At 39.0% G+C, this 12,266-nt stretch overlaps 1 protein-coding gene across 1 annotated transcript in view; it reads left to right on the forward strand.

Annotated features, from left to right (window-relative positions):
• The window catches only part of CFAP210 (cilia and flagella associated protein 210), a gene marked incomplete at its 5' end in the record, with an annotated part of 41,545 nt that extends 30,474 nt beyond the window's left edge, over positions 1 to 11,071 (forward strand). The window contains one exon of the mRNA XM_006153583.3: positions 10,622 to 11,071. Within this exon, the coding sequence (XP_006153645.3) occupies positions 10,622 to 10,963 (342 nt within the window). The remainder of the gene's footprint in view (positions 1 to 10,621) is intronic.
• Positions 11,072 to 12,266: the final 1,195 nt, after the last annotated feature.

Genomic DNA, 12,266 nt, shown 5'->3' on the forward strand with positions numbered 1-12,266 from the left:
AAAATGTGATTTCCCATCCAGAATATACTGCACAGTGGCTTAATCATACATGTTATCATCAATAATTTTCCATTTCTAGTTATATATATATATATACATTTTATTGATCACACGATTTCTTAAATTAACTACTTTCAGTAGCAAGTTCAGCTGATAATTTCAAGAAAAGCAGTTTTAATTTTAATAAATCAGAGAAATGCTAAGGAACTTTGCTTAAAACTTAAAGCCAAGAAACAGATTAGGTTTCTGTTCAAATAGTAGGTACATGAACCTATCGATAGCTTAAGACAGGACAGAAATCCTTAAAACTAGAAAACAAAGCCTAGAAGAAAATCAGCAGTGTTTTAGTCAAAAGTCATAAAATACTATTTCACCGGTTCAATCTCATGTACTTAATCTATCTTCTGTTGTGGTTCGATCTTCCTGATTAAATTCTGGGATATAATATTCAAATACAGACTTGTCCTCACAATTAAATTGGCCTTTGTGATGGATTTTTCTAGGCCAGCAATTTTTCTCTTCTATGTCTGAGATTCTATTTTCTGTATGATCTAGTCTGCTTTTAACACTTTCAAGGGAGATTTTGGACTTCCTGTATTAAAGCCTTCATCTCTAACAGGTCCATTTGATTCTTTTTCGAAGTGTGTAATTGCTCTTTTAGACCTTGCAAGAATTTCCTCACCTCCTGGAACTTGTCAGCTCCTTTCTTCTGCCTCTTCCGCAGTTCATTGACTCTCTTCTCTTCAATCTCTGTTAGCTTTCTTATTATGAATATTCTAAATTCTTTATCAGACATTTCCATGATTTCCATTAAACTGTCTGTGGATGAAGAGGAGCTATTCTTTTCTCTTGGAGGAGAGCTATTTTCTTGCTTTCCTATATTTCTTGTGACCCTGCGGTGATTTCTAGTCATCTAGAAATGGTGTGTTTCTTCCTAGTTCTTGAAGTTCAATCTGAGCATTCAGGAGCATGCAGAAGGAGGTGATCTGGAATCTCTTGCCATTCAGTTTTTATCCCTTTGTGCAGCAGATTCGGTGGATATATATATATATATATATTTTTTTTTTTTTTGGAGAGGTTTTCGCTATAGGGTGCGTGCGCTTGCCAGACAGACAGAGAGAGACATGGAGACAGAAAGCAAGAAATCACCCCCCAGGGGGGATGGTCACACCGCAATCCCTATTCCTCTATCCTTTCGGGATCTTGGGCACGCATGCACACGTGCCCGGTGTGAGTTTTAAGCCACCGGGTCCGGGATGTGAACCACAGTCGCCTATGTGGGAGTCCAGCAACATAGCCATTACGCTAACTGCTGGTTCCCAGATTTGGTGGATATTGAGGAATATGTGAAGCCTAATAGTATTTGGATATTTGGCTGTGGTTCCCTTAGATTTGTCTAGCAACACAGTGAATGGAGTTTGAGGAGCAGAATGTGATGAGATAAAAGAAAAAGAAAAGGAAACAGCTAGGGAGAGGAAAAAAAGAAAAAGAAAAAACACGAAACAGAAAAAAGGAAAAAATGTATATATATTTTTTAAAAAGCAAAAAATAAAAAACTGTGGTGTCTTGTGCGCCACATGAAATTGCTATTTCTCAGGAGCCATTGAGGAGTCTTCTTCTGAAGGCCTGCCCCTTGCCTCTCCTTGTTTCTTTCTTTTAATAGTAGCCATCCAATGGTTTGAAATGGTACTTCATCTTTTTTTTAGAGATATTTTTGCTATAGGGCGTGTGCTTGCCAGAGAGACAGAAAGTGAGAAAACCCATGCTGCAATCCTGTCTTCATTATCCTCTGGATTTTGGGCACACATGTAAACACGCCCAAAAGCCACCGAAACCATGGTCAACTATGTGGGAGTACAACGACGTAACCATTATGCCATCTGCTGGTCCCTCCATCATTTTTATTTGTATTTCCATAATTATGACTGATGTAGTACTAATTGGCTTCGTGTGTATATGTGTGTGTGTGTGCATGCGTGTGTATGTGTGTGTGTGTGTGTGTGTGTGTGTGTATATATATATAAAATTTTAAAATTTAGCCAGAGTTTGTGTGTACTGGCTAGAGATAGACAGGGAAAGTGAGAAAGCTTCCCCCCATGAGGGATGGTCATGTCACAACCCCTTCTCCTCCTTTTCCCCTTCCTGTTGGAATTTTGGGCATGTACCTGGCATGGTTCTCAAGCTGCCAGTTCTGGGACTTGAACTATGAAGTTACTATGTGGATGTGGAATCACCTGCCTTAACCACCATGCCATAGACTGGCCGTTTTTTCGTATATTGTCTTTGGAGAAATGTTTACTGCTGTCTTTGTCCATTTTGGAATGGAATTTTTTTTTTTTTGAGAGGTTTTTGCTATAGGGCACGTGCACTTGCCAGACAGACAGAGAGAGACTGAGAGACAGAAAGCGAGAAATCACCCCCCAGGGGGGATGGCCACGCCACAATCCCTTCTCCTCCACTCTCCTCCTGGGATCTTCGGCACGTGCATACACGCGCCCAGCGTGAGTTTTAAGCCACTGGGTTCAGGACTCGAACCGCAGTCGACTACATGGGAGTTCAGCGACATAGCCATTACACTAACTGCTTGTCCCTGGAATGGAGTTTTTAATTGTTTTTGAAAGAATTATTTTATTTCAGGACCAGCATTTGGCTATGTTGCTGGACTCCCCATGTAGTCCCCTGCAGTTTGAGTCCCGGACCCGGTGGCTTAAACTCATGCCAGTCATGTGTGTGTGCATGTCCATGATCTTGAAAAGAGAATGGAGGAGAAGAGATTGCAGTGTGGCCATCCCCCCTGGGGGGTGATTTCTCGCTTTCTGTCTCTCTGTCTCTGTCTGTCTGTCTGGCAAGCGCACGTGCCCTATAGCATAACCTCTCTCAAAAAAAAAGAAAAAAAAAGAATTATTTTTATTTCATTTATTATAATCATCATTATTTGTTTAATTTGACCAGAGGGAGACAGAGAGTAAGGGAAAGTAGGAAAGCAAGCTTCCAGGTCCAGGGATTGAACTGTGGTCAGCCACATGAGAGTCTAGCGCCTTAAGCACCATGCCACCTGCCAGCCCCAAGTTTTGGCTTTTTTAAAAATATTGTTCTTGAGTTGGGGCCGTAGGTGGCATAGTGGTTAAGACGCTGGACTCCCACATGGTTGATCATGACTCAAGTCCTGTACTGGGCAGCTTGAACCTCACACCAGGCACATGTTCATGTGAGCACAAAATCCCGAGAGAAGAATGGAGAAGGGATTGTGATGTGGCCAACCTCCTTGGGAGTGATATCTCACTTTCTGTTTCTGTGTCTCTTTAGCAAGCATCCACGCACTATAGCAAAAATCTAATAATAAAAAAATATATTGTTGCTGAATTTTAGGAACCCTTTAAATTCTATTACGCTCCTATCAGGTGTATGACTTGCAAGTGTTTTTTGCAATCCCATGGATTGTCTGTCTCTTCGCTCTTTTAATAGTATCCTTGGGGCATCAAAGTTTTTAATATTCATAGACTGCAGCTTGCCTGTTTCTTCTTTTATTTGCCTGTGCTTTTTATGTTGTGCCTAAGATACTTCCTTTTTTTTTTCTAATCTAATTGGCATTTACATACCAGTCTACCCAACAGCGACAGAATACATACTCATTTAAAGGGCACATGGAACATTCACCAAGATAGACTATATCCAAGTCATAAAACAAGCCTTATCAAATTTTCTTTTCACTATAGGGCGCGTGCGTTCGCCAGACAGACAGAGAGAGACATAGAGACAGAAAGCGAGAAATCACCCCCCAGGGGGGATGGCCACGCCGCAATCCCTTCTCCTCCATTCTCCTCTCGGGATCTTGGGCATGCACGCACACACACCCGGCGTGAGTTTTAAGCCACCGGATCTGGGACGCGAACCGCGGTCAACTACATGGGAGTCCAGCGACATAGCCATTACGCTAACTGCTGGTTCCCAAGCCTTAACAAATTTTTAAAAATTGGAATCTTATAAAGTATGTTCTCTGATAATTTTGAAATTAAACTAGAAGTCAGTAAAAGAAATAGAAGATTAAAATTTCCAACTAATTGAAAGGTAAGAAACTCATTGGTAAATAATACATGTGTCACAAATGAAACCACAAGAGAATATTCTTTATCTTTAAACATAATATAGATAAAAATTCAACATATCAAAGTTCGTGAGATGGAGCTGAAGAAGTTCTTAAAATATACAGCATTAAGTGTATATATTAGAAAGATCATAAAATAACCTGTGCTTTAAAATAAAAAATCAAAAGCAAAAACAAAGAATAAAGTAATTAAGATAGAGCTAAACATTAGTAAGAGCAAAATGAAAAAAAAAACAAAACAGAAAAGTTCAATTAATCCAAAAGTTCTTCTTTGAAAAAGTCAATATATTTGATAAACCCCTAGTAAAACTGATAAAAATAAAAAGACCAATTGCTAATATCAGAAATGAAAAGTGGAGTATCACTACAGAATGCACAGATACTGAAAAAAAAAGAAAGGAAATATTACTAACAACTCTACATACATATTTAATAACTTAGATTAAAAGAACCAACTCCTAGAAACCACAAATAACAAAAACTCATCTATGGTGAAATAGATAACTTGAGTAGCCCTACAGTTATTTTTTAATTGGAATTTATAGTAGAGAAAAGAAAACAAGAAAAAAATTTCTAGACCCAGATGGTTTCTCTGATAAATGCTAAGAAGTATTTATTAATTTTTTTCTTCTTATTATTTTTTACTGGAATTTATTTATTTACATTCTACATTCATTCACTGTACATCATTATAGCATACAAAATAAGATTTTTCCATCCAGAATACACTATATTGACTCAATCAAGCACACCAACATATATGTTACTGTTAACAAATAATTTTCCATTACTTGTTTCTTGTATATTTTGCTTTTTTTCCCATCCATGATTCCCTATCTCTCACCCTCTGCCATCTCCCACCCTCCTCCCACACTGTCTCTGGTATCCATGGTTGCTTTCTATGCCAGCCCCCCGCCACACACACACATTTTATTGATTCACTAAAGATCTTAATTAATCTAAATATTTTCAGCAGCAGGCGCAGCTGCTATATACATATTCATGAACACAAGTCTGACTTTAGGCATAAACCTTAATGAGTAGAATGAACATACTATAAAGTAGCACCTAGCTGGGGTTACATAGCTTATGGTAGTCATCAAATAGGTATTTTTAATGCATTTTTTTTTTATTTCAAGAAAAAGTTTTTTTTATGAAAAAATTTTAAATTAACTAATTTGCATTCATTCCCTAAGCATTATCACAGCATACAAAAATGTGATTTTCCGTCCAGAATATACTGCATAGCGGCTTAATCATGCATATTATCATCAGTAATTTTTCATTTCTAGTTTCATACCCGAATTTCTGACCCTCTGCCCTTTCCTACCCTTTTCTCACACTATCTCTGGTGTCTACAGTTGTCTTCCATTTCTTTCCCCCCCACATTTTATTGATCACACAATTTCTTAAATAATCTAACTACTTTCAATAGCAAGTTCAGCTGGTAATTTCAAGAAAAGCAGTTTTCTCTACTTCAATAAATCAAAGAAATAAGATACTTTCAAATCTGATATTGTGAACCTTATTTGTTTTGTTCTAAGAATTTTATAGTGTTCGCTCTTAAATTTAGGTCTTTGGCTCATTTTAAGTTAATTTTATATATGGTTTTATGTAAGAGTTCAGGTTCATTTTTTTTGCATGTGGATCCATATTTTTTAGCATCATTTGTTGAAAAGGCCGTTCTTTCCTCATTGAATGATTTTGGCACCCTGTTAAAATCATTTGCCCATATACATGAAGGTTTGTTTCTGGACATTTGTTGAGTTTTAAGTGTTCTTTCTTTATTCTATAATAGAAGTACTTTGTCAGATTTATATTTGTAAATGTTTTCTTTCTATCTATGGCTTACTTTTTCATTTTCTTTCTTAAAACATTTTATTTAATTACATTTATTATTATTATTTATTTTAATTTGACCAAAGAAAGAACGAGAGAGAGAAATCACTCCACAGGGGGAAGGGCACACTGTAGTCCTTTCTCCTGCAGTCTCTCAGGATTTGGGGCATGCACCTGGCATGTTTTTCAGACTGCAAGGATTGGGATTTGTGTTAACCATATGGGACTAGATTTTTGATCAGCTGCAATGGTTGCGCAGTGTTAATGTAGGTTTCTTTCACGATGCTGAAGCAACATGGGAAAAGCTCAGGTTCTAATTCAGAGGTCTCCCTGTGTTTGCCAGGCATGTGCAGGCATGCCGGTGATCCTAGCTGGCTAAAGCTGAAGACTGGATCGTGGCATGAAGACCTTGCTGCATGTCTCTCTCTTCCTCTTCTCCCCTCTCATGGAAGATAAAACCAAGCTTAAAAGGGTGGCGGGGGCTGGCCAGTGGTGTGCTGGTTAAGGCAGCTGGGTCTCACATGCCTGGCTGTAAGATTTGAACCCCAGACCTGGTAGCTAGAAAAACAAGCCTGACACACGTGAATACATGCCCCAAATCCCAAAAGGTCAACTGGAGGAGATTGCAGGGGGACTCTTCCCCTTGGAGGGTGCTTTCTCATTTTTCTTCTCTTTTCAGCAAGTACACATACCCTTTTGCATATTTAAAAAAAAAAAAAGAGTAAGATTTTTTTTTCTCTACTCTGTCCATTTCCTATTTCATTGATTTTTTAATTCTCATTTTTAATAAATTTTCTTCTTCTACTTAAAGTAGAAATTTTAGTTATTGCAGCATGGTTCTTTTATTAATTACGTTCTATTTTAATAATGGTTTCTGATACTGTAAAGGGACTTTGCACCGTATGTACAACTCCATCCCTTCCGTTGAGCTCTTGGGTCATTGGAAAAGTCACGATGCATTTTTGAATTAAAAAACAGAAAAAAATATCATGACTTTTTCAGTAACCCAATATTAATACCAGGGACTTCTGAGAGTTCGTAGAAAAATTAAATTAATATGAGTTCATTTGGGCGCAAAAAATGGAAATCTATGCATAATTGTCATAATATACATTTTCTTATTTTTTTCTTTTTTTTTTGCCAGAGGATGTATGTGCTTGCCTGAGAGAAACAAAGAGATAGAGAGGGAGAAAGCGCCTCCAAATGGGACATGGTCACACTGTAATCTCCTTTTATTTCTCCATTGCGTTTGGCTTTTTAGGCACACACGCGTGCACATACACACAGCGTGTTTTTTAAGATCAGGATTTGAATTTTAGTTGGTCAGTCATGTAGGATCCGCCTCTCTTACCCATTATGCTGTGGGGCCAATATGTATTTTTTATGAGCTTTGTGAAGACCCTTCATATGTATTAATATATATATGTGATAAACCAGAATTACAGAAACATACACGTTGCTTTAAAGAGTTATTTATCTGTATTTTGAAGAAATTAAGAACAGGAAGAAAACATTTTTCTATCTACCCACACACATCTGGCATGGTTTTAAAGCTGCCAGTCTGGGACTTGAACCACACAGTTGGCCATGTAGGATCCAGCCATGTAACCAACAGGCTGTGGGCTGACCCATCTCAAGAAAATTTAAAAATTTGAATCAGAATCAAATAAGATCAGTATCACCTATCTGGAATGCTTCTGATACATTTCCTGTGGTTTTAAAAGAAGTATTCATGAATAACTATCTGGTTTCCACGAAATACAGTTTTTAAAAAGACAGATTAAACATTTGATTCTTTCACTTTCCTAGTTTTCAAAATAATTAACTAGCTTTTGCCAAAGGTATTTCTTAATTAACCTCTGTTTGCTTTTTTTCTTTTTTTTTTGGAGAGATTTTTGCTATAGGGCGCGTGCGCTCACCAGACAGACAGAGAGAAACATAGAGACAGAAAGCAAGAAATCACCCCCGAGGGGGGATGGTCACACCGCAATCCCTAGACTCCCATGTAGTCAACTGTGATTCGAGTCCCAGACCTGGTGGCTTAAACTTACGCCAGGCGCATGTGTGTGCATGCCCAAGATCCCAGGAGAATGGAGAAGGAATTGCAGTGTGGCCATGCCCCCGGGGGGGTGATTTCTCACTGTCTGTCTGTCTCTCTCTCTTTCTGGCAAGTGCACGCACTCTATAGCAAAAACCACTCAAAAAACAAAAATGAAAACAAAAACCTAAAAAAAAAAATTATATTTTTGCTCTATTACCTCATAAATTTCAGCGTATGGCAAATATCAGGTTTTGGCAACTGTTTTATGCTTAAGTTTTTTAGATTTTTTTTTCTTTTTTTTTTTTTTTGGAGAGGTTTTCGCTATAGGGCACATGCGCTCGCCAGAAAGACAGAGAGAGACAGAGAGACAGAAAGCGAGAAATCACCCCCCAGGGGGGATGGCCACTCTGCAATCCCTTCTCCTCCATTCTCCTCTCGGGATCTTGGGCATGCACGCACATGCTCCTGGCGTGAGTTTTAAGCCACCAGGTCCGGGACGCGAACCACGGTCGACTACATGGGTGTCCAGCGACATAGCCATTACGCTAACTGCTGGTCCCCTTAAGTTTTAGATTTTGAAAAACATTTTCTTTCGAGATATTTTGTTATGGGGTGCATGAGCTCACCAGAGAGACAGATAAAAAGTGAGAAATCATTCCCAGGGGGTGTGGGTGATGGCCATACTGCAATCCCTTCTCTTCCATTCTCCTCTCAGGATTTTGGGCACTCATGCACATGCACCAGGTATGATTTTCAAGCCTCAAAATCTGGAACTTGAACTGCAGCCAGCCATGTAGGAGGCCAGCGCCTTAACCACCACACCGATGGTCTCTTGAAAAATATTTTCATGTTGTTAAATATATACACAAAATTGACAAAATTACAGGTTATACTTTGACAAATAGCATTTTAAAAAATGCTACTGAGAAGATAAAAGGAAGTTATAAACAAACTTCACAGAAAAGCCATTAAGATTTTATTATCCAATGTAAATTTTTATAATAGTTACAAGATAAAAATTTTAAAGTATTGAAAACTTGGCTTCTGGCAGGTTGTTTACTTATTTTACTTGGCTGCTGATCAACCTGTGTTGATAAATGTCACTCACTGTTTCAACTTCAAATTCCTGGGAAACAGAATTTAGTTCAGATATTCACTGATTTAATCTCATGTCGCTAAGTACATGGGCCAATCTAGGACAGTGGACTTGAAGTAGTTCTTTCAGAATAGTGGGCAGGTGGGGGAACAGTACTTGGTATGTGTTCTATACTGCCGAAGCTCACTTCTGAAAAATAGTTGAAAACAGCATTTTTTTGTTTTGTTTTGAAAGAGATTTTTGCTATAGGCATGTGCACTTGCCAGAAAGAGAGAGAGACAGAAAGCAAAAAATCACTCCCCAGAGGGGATGGCTAGGCTACAATCCCTTCTTCTCCATTCTCCTCAGGATTATGGGCACACACAGGCTTGGCATGAGTTTAAGCCACCAGGTCTGGGACTCTAGCTGGCCAACTATGTGGGAGTCCAGTGATGTAACCATTTTGCCATTGGCTGGTCTCTGAAAACAGCATTCTATTTGAGTTACCTGATATCTTTTAAGTTTCTTGCTTTTAACTATGTTGCTATATTGTTCCTTTTAAGATGTATCATGTAAGGCTAGAAATTAAGGTAAGTTGCATCAAACCTCTACATTGAGCATATGTGGGAGTCTTCAGAAAGTTCATGGGAAATGAGTATTATGAAAAAACTGCATGATTTCAGAATTTCTATTTATTGTTGAAGGGCATGTGCACATGCCAGAGGGACAGCAAGTGGGAGAAGGCATTGCTCAATGAGGCATCATCACACTACAGTCCCTTTTCCATTTCTTGTCCTGCTGGGATTTGGGACCCACATGCACACATGCCCAGTGTGGTTCTTAAGCTGCAGGGGATGGGATTCAAATGGTGGTTGGCCATGTAGGGTCTAGCTCCCTTAACTGCTAGGCCTCAAACTTTTTGCACCAATATAAATTCATATTTTAATTTTCAAAAGGTTTTTACTAGGCCACATGTGCACACTGGAGAGAGACAGAGAGGGTAAATTGAGAAATCACCCTGGGGGGAGGGGGGCACTCTACAATCCTTTCTCTATTCTCTCAGGATTTTGGTCATGCATGCACTGTCATGTTCTTTATGCTGCTGGGTCCAGGACTCAAACTGTAGAGTTGGCCACATGATACCCAATGCTTTAACCTCCATGCTACTTGCTAGCCCCTTTTTCTTTTTCTTTTTTAAAATTATTTTATTTAACTTTATTTATAAATTTTTTAATTTCAATTTGACCAGGGGGAGAGAGAGAGAGAAAGCCACCAGGTTCAGGACTCGAACTGTAGTCGGCCATGTGGGAATCCAGCACCTTTAACCACCACACCATCTGTCGGCCCCGCTAGCCCCTTTTTCAATACTCATTGAAGTATATAGTCACACTACTCTGAGAATGAGAGTATTCTAAAATAAATTATAGTGAGTAGTGTCAAATCAGACTTGCAAAATATATCAATTAGTTTAGAAAATTATGTCTACATATTTAAATGCTATGTAGATTTAGAAAGTTGATGTAACCAATATTAAATTGTATTTTCTTTCTTTCTTAAATAGGCTAAAAATAAGCTTAATGCAAAGCAAGCAAAAGAAGAAGAATTAGATTATTACAGACTTACTGATGCTCTTATGGCTAAAAAGGAGAAAGAATTTCAGGATTATGCCAGAGAAGTAATTAAACTTGAATCTGCATCAACTAATAAATATATTTATCCTCTTGTGAGAGCTGTGCAAGAAGGACCAGGAGGCGGCCGTGGACCACGTTTTATGGACAAAGGTGGATTAAGACCCAGCTATCAAGCAAATGATATTACTGGAGTCCAGCTCCCTTTTTATAATTCTCAGGGATCAAAATATAATTTTCAAAAGTCTAAGGGAAGGCTAGGTTTCACATGGTAGAGAAAAATTATTTTTAAGATTAAGAAGACTTAAGTTATAGCAAGTATGACTTAAAGTGTAAATGGATTAAAATACTTATGATTTGTTAATAAAACTACTCTTTAAGTAGTTATCTGATCTGATTCTTCACAGTATTTCCACAAAGTATATAAAATTCCAAGGTTAATAGATTCATATTCCCCCCCCCCTTTTTTTTTGGCCACAGGGCACATGCGGTTACGCATGTCGAGCGAGAGAGAAATCACCCTCCAGGGAGGATGGCCACTTTCCTCCTGTCTCCTTGGGATTTTCGGACATGCACACAACAAGCACCTGGTGTGATATTCAAGCCACCAGGTCTGAGACTTGAACCATGCAATTGCCCATGTAGGATCCGGTACCTTAACCTCCCCACCACCTGCTGGCCTGATTCTTTTTTTTTTTTTAAATGGTAAAATACATATACAAGAGGTCTTCCAACATTTACAGACTGTAGACTTGTGTTTTAGGAAAAAACCACTGTGTGTCAAGATGCCCAGAGACCATAGTCAACTTAGAATGACCTATAGCTGGTGGGATATTTTCAAGAACACATTATTTATAATTTATAGAATACCACAGATCATTAGTAGCTTGATGAAGCCAGTCATATTAAATGCACCATTTCTGTGGATATTTTTCTGAAGCTATATTTTCAGCAGCTGATGGAATAAAACTCCAGTACTGCAAAAGACCCAATGTACTACAAGAAGAGGGTGATGGTGTCCAACTATTTCCAGGTTTGAGTTGTGCAGTGATGAATAGTTGGACAGCTTCCAATGAAAAACAAAGATATATTTTTAAAAATTTCAAATGGGAACCAGCAGATGGCATAATGGTTGCTGGACTTCCACATAATTCAGTGCAGTTCAAGTCCTGGACCCAGTGGCTTAAAAGCGGGAGGTGGGGGGGGGACACCAGCAGTTAGTGTAATGGCTATGTCGCTGGGCTCCCACATAGTCGACCATAGTTCACGTCCCGGACCCGGTGGCTTAAACTTATGCCGGGCGCGCGTGCCCAAAATCCTGAGAGGAGAATGGAGGAGAAGGGATTACAGTGTGGCCATCCCCCCTGGGGGGTGATTTCTCGCTATCTCTGTCTGTCTCTGGCGAGCGCACGCACCCTATAGCAAAACAACAAAAAACCTCACACCGGGGGACTAGCAACCATAATGGCTATGTAGCTGGACTCCCATGTAGTCAACTGCGGCTTGAATCCCAGACCCAGTGGCTTAAACTCACTCCAGGTGCGTGTATGTATGCCCAAGATCCCGAGAGGAGAAGGG

Source organism: Tupaia chinensis, unplaced genomic scaffold, assembly GCF_000334495.1.
Source record: "Tupaia chinensis unplaced genomic scaffold, TupChi_1.0 Scaffold000381_1, whole genome shotgun sequence".
NCBI classification, from domain to species: Eukaryota; Metazoa; Chordata; class Mammalia; order Scandentia; family Tupaiidae; genus Tupaia; species Tupaia belangeri.